Genomic DNA, 20,262 nt, shown 5'->3' with positions numbered 1-20,262 from the left:
ATTTTCAGTACGATACGGTACGGTACGGTATACCACCCTGTTAAGATTCATCCATCTCTTGCAAAGTTTTTGGTACATCAACAATAATAAAATTCATCATTATTTTATTAAATTATCCGGGAAAGAGATAATTATGTTAAACTATCGTTGAGAGAATACTCTCTCTGTAACATATTTGAATATTTCTACCTATTCTGTATGTGTAGCCAACCATGCAAATTTGGCTCACCGTCAACTCATGAATCTGCTGATCATAAGTAATAAATAAATTGTTCAAATAATAGAGATATATTTTGAGATCTACAACATTAATGAGCTTTGGAAATATGTTTTCTACTCTCACGTGTCAATATTTCATTTTCATTAACTAACTTATATTTTTTTGTTTTCATCCTTTTTTTGGCCAAAAATACTAAATCATTCCAATATTTTTTATTTGACATTGATATTTTCTATGTATCTCATGTGACGACAGTAAACACATATTCCTCACATCAAAATAAATCTAAATAAAAACAAATTAAAGGAAAAAATTAAGCAAAACGACACTCAATATTTAAAAAAGGAGGGAAAAAACTTGTCGTTTCTCTTTATTTTCTTTAGATAGATTTTAATTTGTATAATATATATGTTTTGTTTTTGGTATATGAGTCATGTAGGAAAGTATCGGTTACAAATAAACAATATTTGATATATTTATTGGTTTTAAGTGAAAAGGACCAAAAAAAAAACCAAGTTAGTGAATAAAAACTAAACATTGACAGATTACATGATTAAAGAAAAAAACATACACTTACAAGACTAAAATTTTCAATTTTACATATTTGAAGGAAAGAAAAAGAAGAAGGAAAGTGCCTGATACGTTAGTTTTAATAGAGAAACGAAAATGAATAATAGAAAAAAAAAAACAATTGGACTTTTAATGCTTTTGATTTGATTCATAATAATATATCAGATTATATTTACCGTACTACAACAGAAATAACAATTATGTACAAAATATGGAGAATCACAACAACTATCCTCACTTATTCATCGAATTATGAATAAGTAATGCTACTTGCAAAATTGTGAAACATATATCACAAGAAATATGTCATTTTAAATTTGTAATTCTAGTTCAAAAAGTTATCGATCCTAAGCACGACTTTCTTTAGAACTTTTTTTTTTTGAAATTTTATTTAAATTTTTTTCCCATTTTACTAAAATGCATGACGTATTTAATTACGAACACCATAAAATTTTCAAGAGTTGACCAAATTACGTGCGAAAGTAAAACAATTTATTGATTATCAAGAGCTTGTCTCCTAATATATATATATATATATATGGGTATTAATTTAAATATGTTAAATGCCGATTTTTCTTCTGTTTTTTTTTTTTTTGGTGTGCGCAGTTATGCAAGAAAACAGATTATATGCAGAAACAGCATTGTGCGAGACAAGAAGCAAAATATTCAAGGGTTTGTGCTTTAGAATTGATAATTGTGCTCCAATTTGCGAGATGGAAGGCTTTTTATTTGGCGAATGTAAAGAGTGGTTACTACGGTGCATGTGTTACAAAGATTGTGGGTCTGGTGGCGCCAGTGGCAGTGGCGATGATCATGGTGGAGGAGGTGGCGGCGTCGAAGAAGGCCATCCAACTTTCAACTGGGAATTAGTCTAGGTAAAATTTGAGCTACTGGCATTCAAATAAAAAAAGATGATTCTTACAAGAATGTAGTAAGTTTGATAGTGTACGTCGATGGAATAAATAGGAAAATATAGTTATTATTGCAACAATTCATTTTTTATTTTTTTCCTCATATCAATATTGCTGTTTTTGTGATAATTAATTAGCGATTACTCGAAATAGATTTCAAGTATTGTAGAGAATAGAGATGGCGGTTTATCTCTTTATAACATCAAACTGAAGCTAGAATATTGTACATTTGCCATAGTTAACAAGATTAGAAATAGAATTGCTCATAATTAAATCCAATCAAGTGCAAAAAAAAAATTCTTCTGAAAATTAAAAAGTATCATTTCTCCTTCTTGAATGCTCTTTAGTTTAGACGATAAATTTTAAAGAACAAGAATTACGTAAGTTTCGATTTTTATGAAACGTAAACTGTTCAAGATGAATTTATGTTTTCCAGAGGTTATCTAGATAGTTGGATGGAAACAAGTAAGAGTTCATATTCATGAATTAGGACAGTAGAATTTAATGTTCTTTAAAGTAAGGTCGAAAAGAGTTTAATTTTCTCATCAATTGGTCTCTTACTAGGCGATGAAATAGAATAGAGAAATCCCTTATGCTTCTTTAAGTTTGATTCGTTCATGATAACGGTATAACAACTGGATCGAAGATATCGACTTTGATGATACACCGATGATGAAGAATCACAAAACACTTATCGACGACATAACTCTCGTAATGACTTGAGTGCCAGCTTTGATATGAGATCTCGGCTAACACTATTGTTTGGTTGACAGAAGATGCTCTTTCTGATGACTTTTACGTATGTAACATGGACGATTGTTGGCAAAATGTATGTAATTACAAAAGATTCAGTGATTGAACATATACAACTGATCTATTCTTATCAAAATAATGACTTAATGATTTTAACTCGACTAAATGTCTGTGCACTTGCAAATTAACAGTACGTGGGGAGTGCATTTCTATTGTTACAGTATTCTTTTTTTTTACGCATATATTGGCGCCTAATATCAAGTCCACAGGGTTTGCATTTTCTTTTTGCCATCATCTATCTGATCTTTTTGTCCATCTTGATGGGTAAAAAGGACGTTCTCCGAGGATACTTCGACGGTGAGCTCCTTGAAATTCCAAGATTAGTTTGGAGTAATAGCGAGAGCATGATACGTCTAGTCAAAATTCTCTTTTTCAGACATCGAAATGATATTATGTGCTGGTAGCAAAATTCCAATACAATGTAATGAATGTGGGATCAAGATCAATGAGACGTCCAAAAATATTTAATATAATTTATCAGGATTTAACTTTTAAGGAAGGTACGTTGAAATATCATCGAGTGGAAGATCACATGAACATTTATTGTGATTTGCAGGACTGAGCATGAATAATAATCCGAACCGTGTTCACATAAGATGATTAGCTTTAATCATCTTGTATTAAATGAGCATATATCTTACAAAGGAGAAGTCTAGGAAAAAGAGATTTGGTTGATCTGAACACTCATATCTGCAAGTTTTATGGATGGTATCACGTGTAGAACCATTTTGACTACACCTAGCTTAAATCATTACACGACAATGGAAATTTTCATTTATGCCTTCTCTTCTATATGTACAAGCCACCAAGCATTTGGGCTATGCATCAGTCCATTTGTTGATAGAAGAAATAAACATTAATTCCTGATATCGATCATATAAGTTACAAGCATGGGGAGATCAATATTACCTGCGGGATTTCTTTTGCTGCTGATGCAACTTTTCATCTGGCGTAAGCAATGATCATTTCTTGGTCATTTCTCATGATAAACTTTCATTAAATTTATAACAAAACTAACCGTTTGATCTCAATGTGTTTTTTTCCCTTCACAGAATATGTGATGCACGTGGAGGCAGCACTTTGTAAGGGGCCAAGCAAACTATTCCATGGTGTTTGTGTCAATAATGAAAACTGCGCTACACTGTGAGAAAGAAGGTTATCTTACCGGTGCATGCAAGGGTTTGAAATGTATATGCAGCAAAGACTGCGGGGGAAGTGGTGGTGAACATCAAATAAAACCTCCTGAAGGTCCACCTGAGAGTCCACCAGAGGGATCTCCAGGTGCACCCCCGTTCCCTCGGCACCTAAGGCTCCTGCAAGGCTGCAACACCTCCCAATCCTCCTGTGACTCCAACCAAGCCTCCTGTCACTCCTTCACCCAGTCCTGTCAATCCTCTCGATCCCCAAGCCACTCCTCCATGTCGTTGTCCTCAGCCTCCCGTTGTTGTCCCCAGCTCCCAGCTGTCCCATTCCCCCATATATTCCTCCATGCTGGCCTCAGCCACCCAGTTGTCCAACTACGCCATATATTCCTCCAGGTAGCTGTCCTACTTCTCCAGTTATTCGCAGTCCTCCCATGGTACCTGTTCCAAGTCCTCCAACTGCTTGTCCTAACCCTCCCACGATACCTGTTCCAAGTCCTCCAATTGTGCCTGTTCCAAGCCCTCCGTCTATATGTCCGAGTCCCCCCATTACATCTGATCCTAGTCATCCCATCACACATGGTCCCAGCCCTCCAACAAGTTCCATAAATCCTCGAATCCTTCCAGGTCCACATCGTCATACAACACCTCCTGGCAAAGTCTAGTACTATGCAATGGAGATTAAGTAATCAAAAAGTAAATTTCAAGTGAAGATTTTTATGGAGATTAAGTGGATGTTATCATTTTACTTTATTTTACCTAAAAAATAAAAGAAAATTCTAGCAAAGATAATCTCATTTTTATTACCTTAAAACTGCATTTTCGATTTTATTTTTCGTGTAATATATTTAATTTACTGACACAGAATTTTCAATAGTGAATTTTATTTTCATTTAAAAATGAAAAATAGTCCAAAACTCGTCCAAAGAGTTGTCAAATTCAACGGTGTAAGATTAACATTAATTAAAAGTAGAGAGCGAGAGGTAGCATCCCAATTGCACACAAACTTATCTCGATCTCTACAATTGATACTTATTTTAAACAAAGAGACAAGAAAACGAGAGATCGCGGTTACGCCACCTATCCAAGTGAGTGTGGCCTCGGAAAGTGATCATTGAATGAACAATTTTTGGTTCTCTTGTATTATTTTTACTCAAACTCAAGGAAACTAAATGATATTTATATTATCTAAAATTAGAAACAAATTGTCCCATACTTGCATATAAACAGAAATGATGAAAGCCGCTCAAAACTTCAAAGAAAGAAAACCCCCACACATATAACTAAAAAGAAAATTGCTGGAAGGCAGTCGCAAGAAAATAAATGGCCTATATTCTGCCAAATCTTTCTCCAACTCTTCTTCAACCTAAAGACAAACTCTCCGCCATTGTTCTTCACCAAGCCTCTTCTTCTTTGTCAACTCTTTCATCCGTTTCAACTTCTGCTACTTCACCTCAGACCAAGCTCGAACCTCCCCCGCCCCGTGGTTTGGCGCAGGTTAACCGGACCCAAGGTGTGCAGGATAAGAAGCAGGACGAAAGAAATGATTTTTACGTCAATTTAGGCTCAGCTGTGCGGACTCTCCGTGAAGACCTACCGGTCATTTTTACCAAAGACCTTAATTATGATATTTACAGGTACCCTTTCTCCTGAACATGTCTGTTCTAAGTTTCTTCAAGTGAAATTTTCTCAGATATCTGAAAATTTTCAGATTTTTTATTATGGCCTTCCCGTGTTTGTCACATGTCGAATTCCCCGCTACTTTGTAGAATATGAGTAAGCATTCTGCTGAATATGTGGTTATTTATTTATATGTTTTTATTTATTCGATAACTTGGCAGGGATGATATAACATTTAAGGACCCTTTAAACACATTTACTGGAATCGAAAAGTACAAGTTGGTATTCTGGGCATTGAGATTTCATGGTAAAATCTTGTTCCGGGAGATATCATTGGATGTTTTAAGAATTTGGCAGCCCTCTGAGAATGTGATTCTGATTAGATGGAACTTGAAGGGTGTCCCTCGAGTTCCTTGGGAAGCAAAAGGGCAGTTTCAAGGCACGTCACGCTATAAATTAGATAGAAATGGGAAAATATACGAACACAAAGTCGATAACCTGGCATTCAATTTTCCTCAACAATTGAGACCTGCGGCCTCTGTTATAGACTTGGTCGCCGCTTGCCCTGCTAGCCCGAATCCAACGTTTTTGTGGAGTCCTGCAGATGCTCATTCGTGCACATGGGTAGAGTTCTACAAGGCAGTAAAAGAGACTCTGGATCGCAGTAGTTTGATGATTTCGCAGGATTGCTTAGCTATTTGTTCATAAGTTTGGATACTTCCACTTTCTTACATACACCAGAAGAAATACGGTCCTGTAAATGGATTGGGAAAGCAGAGAATTTGGGAGATGGGAGATTGAGTAGTCCATGTGCTTTAAATACAGTGTAGAAGAGAATGGTATGCAAGTACCACATGGCAAATATATTTATTGAAAGTCCAAACAGAAGATTCAGTTTCTAGTTTTGAATAGTTCAATTCTCCCATTAGTTTTCTTGAACTTGAAACCACCATATTTCATTACTTGTTTCGATGTGGAAGAGAAAAGTATCAGTGTGTAAAACATTCGCATTCCTGTTAAGAGGATTAAATTCTTCTTCTCCTTGTTATTATCAGCGTAGAAAAAACTTTTCAGATTTCTGACTTGTTTGCGAACAAAATCCATTAGTTTTCGCTATATAACAGGATTAATTTTATGCAGCACCAAAACTATCCAAGAAATATTGTCAATGACAGATGCCACTAAGATGATACATCAATTTACATCTTTTGTGGATTGAACAAAAATGTGAAATCCACGGGAAAATATGAAACATATAGTAGCTTTAACATCTACAACATTCGATCAGAACTATAAGACCCCATGATGGAATGAATCAGCAGGGCACGTGGGAACAGTATTCAGGAAGCATTACCAAAGGCTTTATATTTGCAGCCCTGCCGTGGCCAAGCTTTCCATACTTGTCATAAGTGACTTTCAATAGATTTGTTTTGGAAGCTTTGTGAAACTTCAGAATCATCTCTGCGCACTCCCTGCAGAATTCAGTAAGTGTAACTCACCTATATTTAATATAAAAGTTGAGGAACAACTTATTTCTACAAAAAGTAAACCTGATTTGAGATTCTTCATAGCGTGCGTGTTTTGCTAGAAGTGGAGTCCATGGTGGAGTAATTCCCATTGTACATCGTGCAAGATAGATGGCAGACGCGCACAACATTGAAGGTTTGTAGTTCAAGGCTTCGTATTCAACCAAGCAAATCTCAATGAGGTAAAAAGCCAGATGTTTCAACTGAAAAACAATGTTCAAGAGAGTTACAGACCAAATGATAAATCACATTAACACGACACTTCAAGATGCACAGGAACCTGGAACCAAAGTAGATAATACTTTGAAAGGCCATCATATTACCAACATTCACAAATAATTAGATAAAAGAGTTCCCTATTTCTGCTTTCAGTTTGTGCAGTTATGGATTACAAAACAATCCAACAGTTTTGGTTGCATACCTTGGTATCTGCTTGAGCAGCCCTGATAAATCTTAGCATGAAAACATAGAGAGTTGGTTCATTAAGGCGGAACTTCAATCTCCGCAACATTTCCTTCTCCTGCAATTCAGACGTGTAAACTTATACATGGTGAAAAACCACCGCTTCTCGTGATATGGCCATATGGATAAATCATTTACTAGTTATGCTTTAAGCAATGAAAAAATGAATAGTGCAAAAACCGATGTTCTTCCAGCAGAGAACAAAGAGTCCATTCATGAAAGAGACAACAGAAATTATATAACTACCATTTTAAGCATTTGATCTCTTGTGTAAGTCTCTGCTGAGATGCTTATTAAGTCAGCTACCTGTGATTAACACATCAAACAATTAAGGATAAAGTATTTATTACAGCACACTGTACGAGAATGCGGAGTTCAAGTGTTTGAAAATCGTTACCCGAGGATGCCAAAAGTCTTCATATTTTGATGCCAACAAAAGAGCAGTTAGGCCAACTAACTGCATTTCATTCTTCTTTATGATCTCAAGGGACAGGAAACGGTCTAACAACAAAACCGTGAGGAAAAGTGTTTCCTCCATCAAATCAAACTTCATATGAACCTACAACCCAAATGTTTGCACACAGAGAGATCATTTACAGCCAGCTCAAGCTAGCAAAAGATTACAAAGAAGAGCGAATGAGATACCTCGATAATCCAATTGATTAATATACCCCGCATTTGTGGTGTAATCTCCTTTTGAATTTCCATATAATTCTTCATCAAGGGATTCTGTCCCTGCAATTGAATACTGAAGAAGGTAATGCACAGACAATGTTAAAAATAAAGGGCAAGAGTCCAAATAAGGAGCACTAATAAGAAGGTTCGAAAATCCACAGAAACTAGCACTCTTAACAAATACAGATTATGGGTGATGGGAAACAAATAACCTCCATGACCCAATAATACTGATATATATCATTAACATATTCAGCGACTTCAAGATGGTTGCGATCATCATAAATTTTTGGCATTGCATCCTACAGTTAAAATTCATGAAATTGGTTTAGAAACTGTTTACAAGCAATTACTAACGAACTTTAAAAGTGTATTTTGTTGGTACTAACCTTTGACACAGACATCAGTAGACGTGTGTATGAGTTCCTGCGATCAGATTTTTTCTTCCCAATTGTGGTGGAAGTTCTATCACTGTCGCTAGCACCACCACAAAGATCCTCCTTTGAAACAAGTTCCTCAACGGAAGAAGGAATAACTTTCGATACAGAGCCCTTGTCCTGCTTTTTCTTGGATGAAGCAACCGAACCAGATTTCAATTTGTTTGTACTAAGGACCGACTTGAATTTTGGGTTTGTCTGAAAATGAGAATGCGTGTGATTTTCACAACAAACGAGACTTCACTTGACAGAACTTTTGCTTATTTAGTTGAATAAGTGTTAAAATGCTTTATGATTCCAAATTACAAGCACTAAGACAGAGCTGACAGCACATGTAATCAAGTTGCAAGCTCGGGAGTTGTTGATGTAATAATTTCAATAGAAAGTTTAGCTTTCGACAAGTAATGAGACACTATCAAGCCTCACCCGCACATGTAATCAAGTTAGATGCTCGGGAGTTGTTGAAGTAATAATTTCAATAGAAAGTTTAGCTTTCGACAAGTAATGAGACACTGTCAAGCCTCACCCGCATAGGAATCTGAATAAGGAGATTTCACCTCAATAGATGTCTTAAAATGATGGCACACGTGTCTCCGAAACAGTCACATTCTTTGGAGTGAACTTTTTATGGCAAGTGTACACATAATGTGCATAAATTCGGCATAATTTACTCACAACCTTCAGAATGTTCATTTTGCAAATCAGTATTGAATCATAAGAGATAGGCCGGGTATGTGAAGCTGAATGAAAAGGATCATGTGCACAACAGAAACAATGACGTTGCCAAAATGCTCCAACACCCCATGTAACATAATGCTGCAGGAACATGGTACTCATTTTATGTTTATAAGGGATCCACCAATTTAGAAAATAAACCTAACAAACAATGGCTCTGGGATTTTTAAAGGCGAAAAGCAGTACAAAATCCATAGAAATTAGAACATAGTCTTTAAATGAAGAGTCTCTCGTCAAATCAGTAACGGTAATCATCATAGCTTTGACCAAAGTAGGAAAGACGAAGTCTCATGTCAAACGATGGGTACAGATATTTATGGTCTATTCCGGGTAGCGTCATCACATACATAAAGTTAAAAGTAAGTTTGAGAAAGATATGTGGTTGTGCTGAATATTCTCACCAAAATTTCCATTAGCTGCTCCCTTATGAAACATACTAGTTACTCTGCACACGCGATGCGTGTGTGTACAGTTTTTTTATCATTTGACAAATTATGGAGGGACTAAATTAATATTTGAATTGTTGATATAAAAATATTAATATTAAAAATAAAAGTATGTGTTGAAATTAAAACAAAAAACAAATGTATAATATTAGTATCATATAAAGGTAAAGTTGGAAGAAACAGTTGGTGTCCTAGGTCGTTATTATCATGTTCTCACACTTAATTGAATAGAATAGATATATGAAACATAGACTTGGTCACATAACTCGTAGAAATGCAATTATAAACATCTCTATTTCTCTATGGAGCTAAACACGTCCGAATTGTGCAGGACAAAAGAGGAACTCCTTCAAACATTTCACTTACTTTGACAGACTTCCTTGGCAAAACTACTCTGGCATCCACCTTCGTTTGAGCACTTGACGCCCTGAAAAAGGCATACTATATATATCAACAAAAAAAATATACAACAAACTCAATCTCTATTTCATCGGATTGGACTCCGAAGTAAATGCCATATCACGAGAGGATCTCAATTTAATCTATACAACTCAGAATTCTTCCGCATTGCAATCTACTGCATCTCAAACTCTATATCAAATCTATGTTCTCTCGGAGGCCAAACAAGAGGAAGGTGAACAAAGCGGAGCATTATACTTTTAAAGATTGAACAACTTATTACGTTTCAAGTTGTATGAAAATGAACCGAGGCCACTAATTTATAAAGGAACAAATAAAAAAACATGTGACAGGAGACCAATCACATTCATCTAGAAAGTATGCATTTAATATTATTTAACAGAAACAATGCAGCTCAGCACCAAACATTTCTCCCTTTGCCACATTACGATTTGCATTGAGGTGGCTGAGATATGTACCACCAAATATCTATGCTACGATTATTTAAAAGCTTCAGATACAAAAAAATGGGCCTATATGTCATACTACAATCTAATGTCAAATAATGAAGCTCATTAAAAGTTCCAACCCATGTTCCATAATTCCTTCTTTGTGTGTATTCCTAATCGTTGAACAAGCTCATTGTGTGAGCAAAAAAACCCAACTCCACATCCCTTAGACATTCACTTCACCGTTCTTACATATTCAACAACAGTAGGTCCAATATAATGAAAAATGAATTAATTAACTTACTTCATCACAAATCCATCACTAACTCTACTCCCCCAAGGAGGTTTGGTCAAAATGCTCGGTTTTGGTATAGTACTTCTCCTAACAACAGACTTCACTGAGAACACAAAAAAATAAACAGCATTATCTTCATTAAATTCTCTATCTTCAGAACAAAGTTGTGAATTACATTCCTTATTAGAAAATCTGACCAGGAAAGCCATGTTTTCCCTTAAATTTCTCTGACATTTCGGGATTCTTCTGTAAAAAAATGAGAGCCGAGAAATAGATCAACCTCACAAGAGACAAGAAATTTCCAAGGATAAAAAAGCAGGCATAACATCATCACAACCTTTGTCAAGCCACGTGTCTCACTCGGGTTACCCTGTTTGTATATTGGTAAAGATTTCCTTCGGACAGCATAGACAGCATTTTGGCAAATCAATGACATTATAAATGAATTAAACTCAAGATTTCAATAAAAAAAATAGAACGCATATTCAAAAACCTTGTCAAATGAAGAGGAATTCTGGCAGATATCCTGGAACCAAAAGAAAAGGAAAAGCAAACATTTATTTTTCTTCAAATAACATATGAATGCGAAGAAATCAATGAATTTAAGACAGCTGCAACTGATCAATCAGTGAAACATTTTTTTTACCTGACAGTTGCAGTTATAGAGCCAAGGTTTTGAAGTTTACTCCTTTGCTCATAGGAGGTGGCTTTTATATTTTCATTGGCAGCTGTCATAAAGTGAATTTGACTCATGAAGTAAAAGCTGTAAATCTTTATTTATTGCAGTGACAAGTGAAGAAAAACAAAATCTTACACTTTCTTATAGTTTGATTTCTTGTTGCAACTGTAATCAAGTCTGACCTTACATTACCTTGTTTTACAGGTAATCTCAAAGCTTCACTTTCTTCAGAAATCTGATGAGGAGGAATAATCACAAAGTGAATCATCGCATGAGAAAATAAATTGAGAAAGTGATATCCAAGGTGAAAGGTGAAATCTGTTATAAAAATTTACTGTAAAAGAACTTCAACTAGATTCTTATTGATCAAGTTTAATCAGTCCAGATACATTTTCTAATTTTAAAAATTTTAAGTAGGTAATTTCCACACAAAAAAAAAAAGCACCATCTTCAGCAATAGAACATCTAGATTTCTCTTCCTCACTTTTGACACTGCATATTCTTTCGATTTGTGTGCTACACTTGGCATCTTGGAATCAGTAAAGTTCCATGATTATAAAAACATCACCTGAACACCGACCGAAACAGGATTCAAAAAAACTTATGCACAAAAAATAAGGAATGCAAGATATACCCTTTCGTGTATACTTGTCCTTTGGAAAAGAAAGAATCAAAAAGTTAAGTCCTTTAAAAGATTTTAACATCAGCTATACCTATGGTTTATCTAGACATAAATTTTGAAGCTAAATTTACCTTGCATGGTGTCCTATTAACATAGACCACAAAACAACGAAGATGAACCTTTCGGATTGTGCACCCAGCAAAAGGTAAATATTTTTAGAATCAAAGTTACTTTGCATACCCTCAAATGTTGCTCTGATGAAATTGGTTTCTTTTTTCCCAGACCACCTGTATCTCTGTGACCAAGAAATCATCACAAAAACAATAAAAACTGAAACAAGAAAAAAATGGTGGATAAGTAAATGTAACATATGAGTTTAAATCAGAATACGACCAGATTATACATAGAGAAAGATTAGCGCTGTAAATCTGAATTTTCCAACATACCTTTGAGGATACAGCATTCTCTCGAATTTGCTCTTCCTGCAATATGGGAATCGTTACTTTTTTTTGTTTCCTTTCTTCACGTTTAGTGAAAAAAAACATGGCGTACAACTGATTTCAGATATCCTCATCTACTTGAAGATTGTTTAAACTGTTATTAACATATGGATACTGGCAACTTCATAAAGATCCTAATTCCTATTTCACATGGACTTTCAACTGATACTCCTAACCCCAAAATGAAATTGTACTACACAATTTCTCAAAAAAATTTTATTCAGTCAATAAATAATTCATAGAACTTACTCGGTACTGGAGTTTTTCACTTGTTCAGATTTTGTAAAGCCACCCTTCGAATTGCTGATATCAGCCAAAACTTTTCTTCCATTATTTATCTTTACTGCATAGGCTCTATACTGTTACAAAAAATATACTCAAACAATCAAACTCAGCATTTTATGGACCATTTGCACGTACCAGGCTTAACTAGCTTTCTTTTGCATGTCTCCAAACGCCCAATGCCACTCTATATGTATAAACAGAGTAAACAAAGAAGTCAAACAAATAGTAGTTTTAGTGAGCAAAATATCAAGTAATTGGTACCATATTGTACAATAAATCTAAAATCTCCAATCTTCCCATAAAACAACACAAATACTAACTTTTAAACCACTGGCATTAAGCAGATAACCACCACTCCTAGGTGGAATTAATTCTCCTCTGTAACATACACAAAAAATAATCAGCAACTAAATTAACTTGATTACAAGAAGTGACAGAAATCGAGAAGAAAATTTAGCATTTACTTAAGTTAAAACATAGAATAATCAGAAGGATCAGAAGGTATCCATGGTCTCGCAAATAATTTACATGCCAGTAATTGTTTTAAGTGCTTTTCAAAATGTTCTCATATTTTCACTTTTTCCTGATGGGATTTGATTTACCTTTTCCAATGCTTGAACTATGTAAGGCAAATAAATGTGGGGATCATATTTAAATTACTCGTCCACCAACATGTTGTTCCACTTCTTGTTTGCTCTTAGGTCTTGCTTCTCCCATATCTTATTGCTTACAAGCAAAGTTTCTTTTTTTTAAAAAAAAACTTTCTGTTTCTACAAAAACCCTGGGCTTGCTTTGGTAAGAAAAATAATTTCTTTTAATGCAACGGCAAATTGTTTTGTTCTGATACTGGGAGGATTGAAGTCCCAATTTTTGCTTTAGAGTTAATGACATATATATTTTTCAAGGAGTTCATTAGGTTGGAAGATCAAGGTAATATTTTGTAACTATGTTGTACTGTAGGCCAGAGTTTGGTCCCTGAAAGTCTCTAAGTATTGCTACAACCTGATTGATTTTACATGTCATGAAATCCATATCAAGGCTGCTAAACTATAATAGCAGAGCCAGAATGTACGTGTAATCTGAAGGACAAAAACAGAGATGGAAACACAGTAAACTAATCAGTATTTACTTGGTTTGGTCGTTGATGGAATCACAAACTTGTTCTTTTTCTGCTTCGGTAAAAACCTTGAAACTCTTGGAATCCTTCACTTCCCCTACGTATAATGCAAAGTACATATTACCAACAAAAAAAAACCACTAAACAAGAATCGAGGGAAAAAAATTACTTCAACCACTAATCATGAAAATCTGAAATTACCGCTGTTTTTCATTTTATGAGTCCGGGTAGGCTGATTTGCGTGCTGCTTCAATCTTCCCTTAATTATAAGGAAAATTACAAAAAATACATAAAATCGCAAACTCGTAACTGATTTGTAATGGTAAAGAAAATCGAAAGAAAATCGAGAAAATTACAAACAGTTGAAACAATTTTGGTCCTTGAATCCTATGTGGCTGGATATCAAGAAGAGACAGATCATAGCAAAACTATTCCAAAAGAAGAAGGAAAATCAAGAAAGACATAAAATTATTTGTGATTGTCAAGAAAGTCACAGGAATAGTACAAGTTCTTAACAATTTAGGTCTCCATAAAGAAAATCAATAAAATGGCAGAATTAGAGCAGACAAAAACAAAAAAAGATACATATCCGCAAAGCCTGCATTAGGGTTCCGCGATTATCAAGAAAGTAACCCTTTTCAACAATGAGATCCAAGTAACACACTAGAAACCAAATCAGAGTTTTACGTACCTTAGCGGTCACCATGTGTTCCAACAAGCTCTCAAATGATCCGAAGTATCAAGTCTTCAAACGCTCCTCGAATTTCTTACACACACACTGCCATAAAATTTGGGGGAGACGAGGGAATTGAAAGGAAACTGTCATACATATATCCGTTAAAAATATAAGCAGGTTGGGTTTGAATTGGACCTCTCGAAACTACAAAATTACCCTTACATCGGAGCCATATTAACAGCGTCTTTTGCAAGTCATGGGCCCTTACCTGTTGCTCATTTCAGCCCATGGGCTTCCAAATGAACGAGCTTGGCCCAAACCTACTAAGTCAGATTATTAATCACTATAATGGGCCATAGGAGTCGAGTCATCCCTAATTGGCCTATCAAAGAAGAGTCACTCATAGTTAGGGGTCGGCACGTGTCAGGGTTTTCGGGTTTCGAATAGTTTGGATCGGGTCCTTGATTTTTTCGGGTGGTTTTTATTACCTGAACCAGACCCAAATCTGGTGACAATCCGACTAGTCAGGTACCCGATAGTTTTCCGTTCGGGTTGAATTCTGGGATTCACATTAAAAAAACTTAGATTTCTCATTTTTTAACTACAAAAAAATATATCCAGAAAAAAAAAAAATTATAAAAATAATCATGTCTAGTTTTCACACTAAACTAAACAAAAAAAAATTTATATTTGAAACTATTTAAAATAAGTAGTAAAAATTAACAAGTATGTAAATCGAGCAAAAAACATATATAAATCGAGGCATCAAGCAGACTAATTAAAAACATATATATACTTCTTCGGTCTCACTTCATTTGAATCTCTAGGTAAACCTCCTTTAGCTTTGTGGATTTTATTTATTTGATCAGTACTTCAATTCTTCAATTCGGTTATAGTTAGTGGAGGATGTGAGACATTAAACATTTGTCATATATTTTAATGGGCTCACAAGATCTATGTTTAATGAGCTTGCAAAATCATTTATTTTTTAAAAATAATAATAAAAAAATCTAACTTTCTTTGTGGTTTAAGACCAAATCTAGAAAAAAAAAAAAATTTAAAGTTCTCGGGTATCGATCTGGTAGTTCGGCTAGACATTTTCTACCTCGACCCTAACCCAAGTAAATATAGTTGGGTTCGGGTGACGAATAACCCGATTTACCCGAAAAATGCACCCAGACGAGTTTGATTTCAGGTAACCCGATCTGTTGCCCACCCCTACCATAGCCCACCATACAAAACTATTTGTCAACCGAGTCATGCCCCTATCACCTACGTTCAGGTTGTGGAATGAAGCAGTTTGGAGCTGTGAGGCGAGGAACCAGACAACAAAACACAAGGAACCAAGGCAGACAGGACACACGAACAATCATCAACAAAAACTATGCAATATTTTCTCCAAATTTCATAGCTCTAGAATTATAGCTTTATTTCGAGTTTCATTGTAAATTTCATGTCATTATCCATAAGCTTTCTAGGTTAGCGTAGGGTTTCTAGCATTTCACACCATTTTAGTTGAAGATTCCTGTATATTTTCCATCAAAATGGCGAAATTAACTTTGCAGTAATTTGTGGAAACTGTTATTCCTAGTTTACGTTTTTTGACACTTAACCAAAGAGATTAGAATGGATAACCATTGCTCACAATTTCTTATATTAGAAGTTGGATTTTCTGTATTTTTATCACATTCGCCACATAGCCCTCCACTTCAAGGGGCTCGGGCACTGAAATGTTGCTGGTTCTTGGCTAGGACGCGCATTCAAGAACTGCGAATTTAAGATAAATTCCACAAAATCTCATTTTATAGACATATATTTTTCTAAAAACTTAATTTGTAAATCCATGTTTACGAATATATATAAAACTATCATGAGACCGTCTTATGAGTTCGACTTGGCTCGTGAAAAAAATATTATTTTCATGTTAAATTTTCACTATACATATGAATCGATTTGACATGTCTTACATACATAGATATGGAAGACTGTATCACAATATCTTGAACGAATTTGTAATATCTGGAGTCTTGATCTTGAATGCCTCCACGTTTTTAGACTTTTTAGATAAAAATAAGCCCATGAAAATCAAATGGTCCCTGCACGAATCAGATTCCCAATAAGATTAGAAATCGAGTGGACTCACTCACTGTCTTACCCATAAAACTTAAATTTGCAAGGGATCTGTTATGGTTGAATTGGGTCTATGCATGTAATTTAAAATCGCACCCATTTAATCAAATCGAAGTGTTAAAAAAGTTTGGAAGTATATGTATATGTATATGAATGTATGTATGTATGGTCCCGCTTATTGAACTCAAAGGAGGGGGAATATATTCAATTTGAGGAATAAATTCGAGAAAGAATATTAATATGCTTAAAATTCAAGCAAGCATCCCCATATCTATCCAACCTGCTTTTTCAATATTTCTTTTTTTTTTGGTTTACTATAATATGATTTTATTATTATTATTATAGATTAAATAAGCCATTAAAAGTTAAACCTCAACTTTTGATGCGTACCCTTTTATATATAATATAATGGGAAAGCTAATATAATTAATTAGTCATAGACTATTTAATGGACACATTCTAATTACACATGTAAATAAACATAAATGTCTTGATGCAATAACATAAACATTTTCGTGAACTCACGTGATAACGAAAAATCTTGATTCCATCTGGCATAAACATAAATTAAGTACCTAAAGTTTCTATCTATTTTAATTGCATTAATGTTGTAATATGAATATGAAGTATGAAAAGAGATTGGCCGGGCTGGCTTTGTATAACTTTGGAATTTTTTTCATTAAACCTGTGGATATATGTGTGTGTGTTTGTGTGTGTGTGTTGTGTGTGTGTGTGTGTTGGGAATTGGGACTTTTGTTTTTGTTTGTCTGTCTGTGTTTTGTAATAGAAGCGAGGGGGCATTCAAATCTTCTATCCCACAAAAGCACCGGAGATATTGAACTCCCCAAGCTTTAGAACTAATTAAAAAGGAGAGAAGCTATAGATTTATTGCTTGCTTTGCGCACCCTAGTTGGCTACTACTCTTAACTTTTATCATGGACCATCTATAGTAATCCAATGTTAGTTTCATCTATATATTTTTAAAATTTGAATAAATGTTTTATTTTCAAAATGCATGAGTTTTATGATAATAACACAAAATTAAAGCGATAGTAACGTGTACGGAATAAATTAAAGAGTACGTCTCTTGTGAGACGGTCTCACGAACCTTTATCTGTAAGATGTGTCAACCCTACCGATATTCACAATAAAAAGTAATACTCTTAACATAAAAAGTAATATTTTTTCATAGATGACCCAAATAAGATATTCATCTCACAAAATACGACCCGTGAGACCGTCTCACACAAGTTTGTGCATAAATCAAATATACTTTAATGGGTTTGAAGACCGATCAACTAATTGACCACAACAAATAAGATTGATGGATAATTACTACAAAGGATATGTATTGTGCGTACCTACAAATAAATTTTGAGTGTGTGTTTTTTCTGGGGTTGAGAAATTTAAAGATTCTAGGCAAATAAAGAACTTTAATATTGAAATATGAATTATTTAATGTTCTGTGACTAAAGGTGATTTGGAAATATATAGCACAAAAGGCCAAATTTCTTTACTTTTATCTTTTATTTTTCATTAGGGTTAAATTACATACCGGTGTCTATTTCATTCCATTAATTAGAGAAACACAGTCGTCCCTTTTCTCCTCTTCAAAACCGGACCTTATTCTCTCTGCGTACAGCATTTGTTCTTGAATATCTTCTTATTCGATAGCAGTAGTGAGAGAAAGTAGGAGAGGTACGTACATAATGTTCCATTCCAAGAAACCATCGAGTATGAATCCTCACGAGCGCTCCATGTGTGTTCAAGGAGATTCGGGCCTTGTTCTTACTACTGATCCAAAGCCTCGTCTCCGGTGGACCGTTGAGCTTCATGAACGATTCGTCGATGCTGTTACTCAACTCGGGGGCCCTGATAGTACGTATCTTTAGTATATAAGCGTCATATTTATCATTTTCAATGACCGGTTGTTGTAATTAATCCGTTTTCTTGGTTATCTGTAATTTGATTTGTCATCTAGAGGCGACGCCAAAGACTATCATGAGAGTTATGGGGGTCAAGGGCTTGACTCTATATCATCTGAAGAGCCATCTTCAGGTTTTTTTTCCATCTATCACGGGTTATTATTATTATTATTATTATTATTATTATTATTATGTGTGTGTGTGTGTATTTATCATCATTTTTTCTGTGAACATAATCCTTAGTTTTTATATCATGAGAGTTTGATCAGGATCGATTCGTCTTCGTGGAGCTAATTTTTTTATTTGCAGATGTGATTTATAACTAATTTCATGGTTCTGTACTTTCAGAAATTCAGGCTTGGAAAGCAACCTCACAAAGAATTTAGTGATCATTCAATGAAAGATGGTACGTAAGATTTATTTCTCAAATTATTAACTGTTATAAGTTGATATATTATATGCATGCAGTGCCATTTTTTCATTTTTCAATCTTGAATCTACCTTTTTGTAAGCATTAATGATTGAAAAATTTACTTGTAGTTTCATCTTTAGAACTTCAACGAAACAACAGTGCATCATCATCTGGAATGCATGGACGCAACATGAATGAGTACGTTGTGTTTCGTTATCTTCATGGCTTAGTACTTCAATGAATTGTCTGTATAAGTACTGATGGTATAATTGACCCGATTAGGATGCAAATGGAGGTGAACAGAAGGCTCCATGAACAACTAGAGGTAAAGAGCTATCTAGCTTCTGAAAAACCATTGAATTATATTATATATTTTTCTAGATAATATTCTCGTTATGGTGTATTCATATTCAATGAAAAAAATCTATATCCATGTGAATTTTACAGGTGCAAAGACATCTTCAACTGAGAATTGAGGCTCAAGGGAAATACATGCAGGCCATTCTTGAAAAAGCATGTCAAACTCTGGCAGGAGAAAACATGGCGGCCGCTGCTTCCGCGAGCTACAACAAGCCCAATATTAACCCTGAAGTTTCCGCCATGAGTTTCCCATCTCTTCAAGATCTCAACACTTACGGAAGTAGTGATCATCTCGATCAACTTCATCATCAAACCATGGAGAGATCATCTTCCATGGATCCATTCATGCGGAGCAACAACAACGATAATTTCTTGACAAGAAAGAGGCCAAATCCATACAACAGCAACACCGGTAAAAGCCCTTATATTTGGGCCGATGATTTGAGGCTTCAGGAATTGGGTTCGGCTGCTGCATCATGCAATATTGATGATCACCATGTTCAGATTGCTTCTTTGTCGATTGAGAGAGGCGGCGAAATTGAATCATCGGGAGGGGATTTTTACGAAGCGAAGCCCGTTTCGTCCGGAGATCACAACTCAAGGAGGGAAAAGAAATTTGATGGGATGAAGTTCGAAAGGCCATCTCCTCGCCGGATGAACCCCCATGCCATCAGTGCCGGCGGAAGTGATTCATGGCCGGAACTCGCCATTCGGGTGATTACTTAAGTGATTTAATCATTTCTATAATACTGAAAATTTTAATTTCTTTTTTAATCAGTCATAAGTACTTTATTATAATGCCCATAATCTTATTATTAAGAGGTTTGGAATTTTACCATGCATTGATATTTGGTTT

General features: G+C 35.0%; 3 protein-coding genes across 8 annotated transcripts; 2 read left to right on the top strand and 1 right to left on the bottom strand.

The window, feature by feature from the left end:
• The first annotated feature begins 4,828 nt into the window (after positions 1 to 4,828).
• LOC142518141 (uncharacterized) lies at positions 4,829 to 6,317 on the top strand. The gene is made up of 2 exons (XM_075620846.1): positions 4,829 to 5,293; positions 5,498 to 6,317. The coding sequence occupies exons 1-2, from the start codon at positions 4,980 to 4,982 to the stop codon at positions 5,982 to 5,984; spliced, it is 801 nt and encodes a 266-aa protein (XP_075476961.1). The 5' UTR covers positions 4,829 to 4,979; the 3' UTR covers positions 5,985 to 6,317.
• Positions 6,318 to 6,425: 108 nt separating this feature from the next.
• Positions 6,426 to 14,763, bottom strand: LOC142518140 (putative cyclin-B3-1). 6 transcript variants are annotated; one of them, XM_075620839.1, is made up of 23 exons: positions 14,595 to 14,763; positions 14,105 to 14,162; positions 13,916 to 14,000; positions 13,107 to 13,164; positions 12,922 to 12,970; positions 12,751 to 12,844; positions 12,448 to 12,483; positions 12,242 to 12,296; positions 11,515 to 11,614; positions 11,347 to 11,428; positions 11,194 to 11,226; positions 11,038 to 11,095; positions 10,898 to 10,946; positions 10,710 to 10,803; positions 9,924 to 9,984; positions 8,329 to 8,574; positions 8,152 to 8,241; positions 7,910 to 7,999; positions 7,662 to 7,823; positions 7,511 to 7,570; positions 7,224 to 7,322; positions 6,827 to 7,005; positions 6,426 to 6,748 (listed from the first exon to the last, which is right to left on the bottom strand). In XM_075620839.1, exons 1-23 carry the CDS (start codon positions 14,607 to 14,609, stop codon positions 6,592 to 6,594), a joined length of 2,010 nt encoding a protein of 669 aa, XP_075476954.1. In that variant the 5' UTR covers positions 14,610 to 14,763; the 3' UTR covers positions 6,426 to 6,591. The 6 variants fall into 6 exon arrangements, with proteins under 6 accessions (XP_075476954.1, XP_075476958.1, XP_075476959.1 ...); XM_075620843.1 differs by having other exon boundaries at positions 6,426 to 6,737; XM_075620844.1 differs by having other exon boundaries at positions 6,426 to 6,723.
• A 3,533-nt stretch (positions 14,764 to 18,296) lies between these two features.
• LOC142518221 (myb family transcription factor IPN2-like) lies at positions 18,297 to 20,262 on the top strand. The gene is made up of 6 exons (XM_075620957.1): positions 18,297 to 18,587; positions 18,691 to 18,767; positions 18,983 to 19,040; positions 19,175 to 19,244; positions 19,329 to 19,371; positions 19,494 to 20,262. Exons 1-6 carry the CDS (start codon positions 18,419 to 18,421, stop codon positions 20,130 to 20,132), a joined length of 1,056 nt encoding a protein of 351 aa, XP_075477072.1. The 5' UTR covers positions 18,297 to 18,418; the 3' UTR covers positions 20,133 to 20,262.

This window comes from Primulina tabacum, chromosome 11 (assembly GCF_025594145.1).
Source record: "Primulina tabacum isolate GXHZ01 chromosome 11, ASM2559414v2, whole genome shotgun sequence".
In the NCBI taxonomy this organism is placed as follows: Eukaryota; Viridiplantae; Streptophyta; class Magnoliopsida; order Lamiales; family Gesneriaceae; genus Primulina; species Primulina tabacum.
This window is presented reverse-complemented; position numbering and strand designations above follow the sequence as displayed.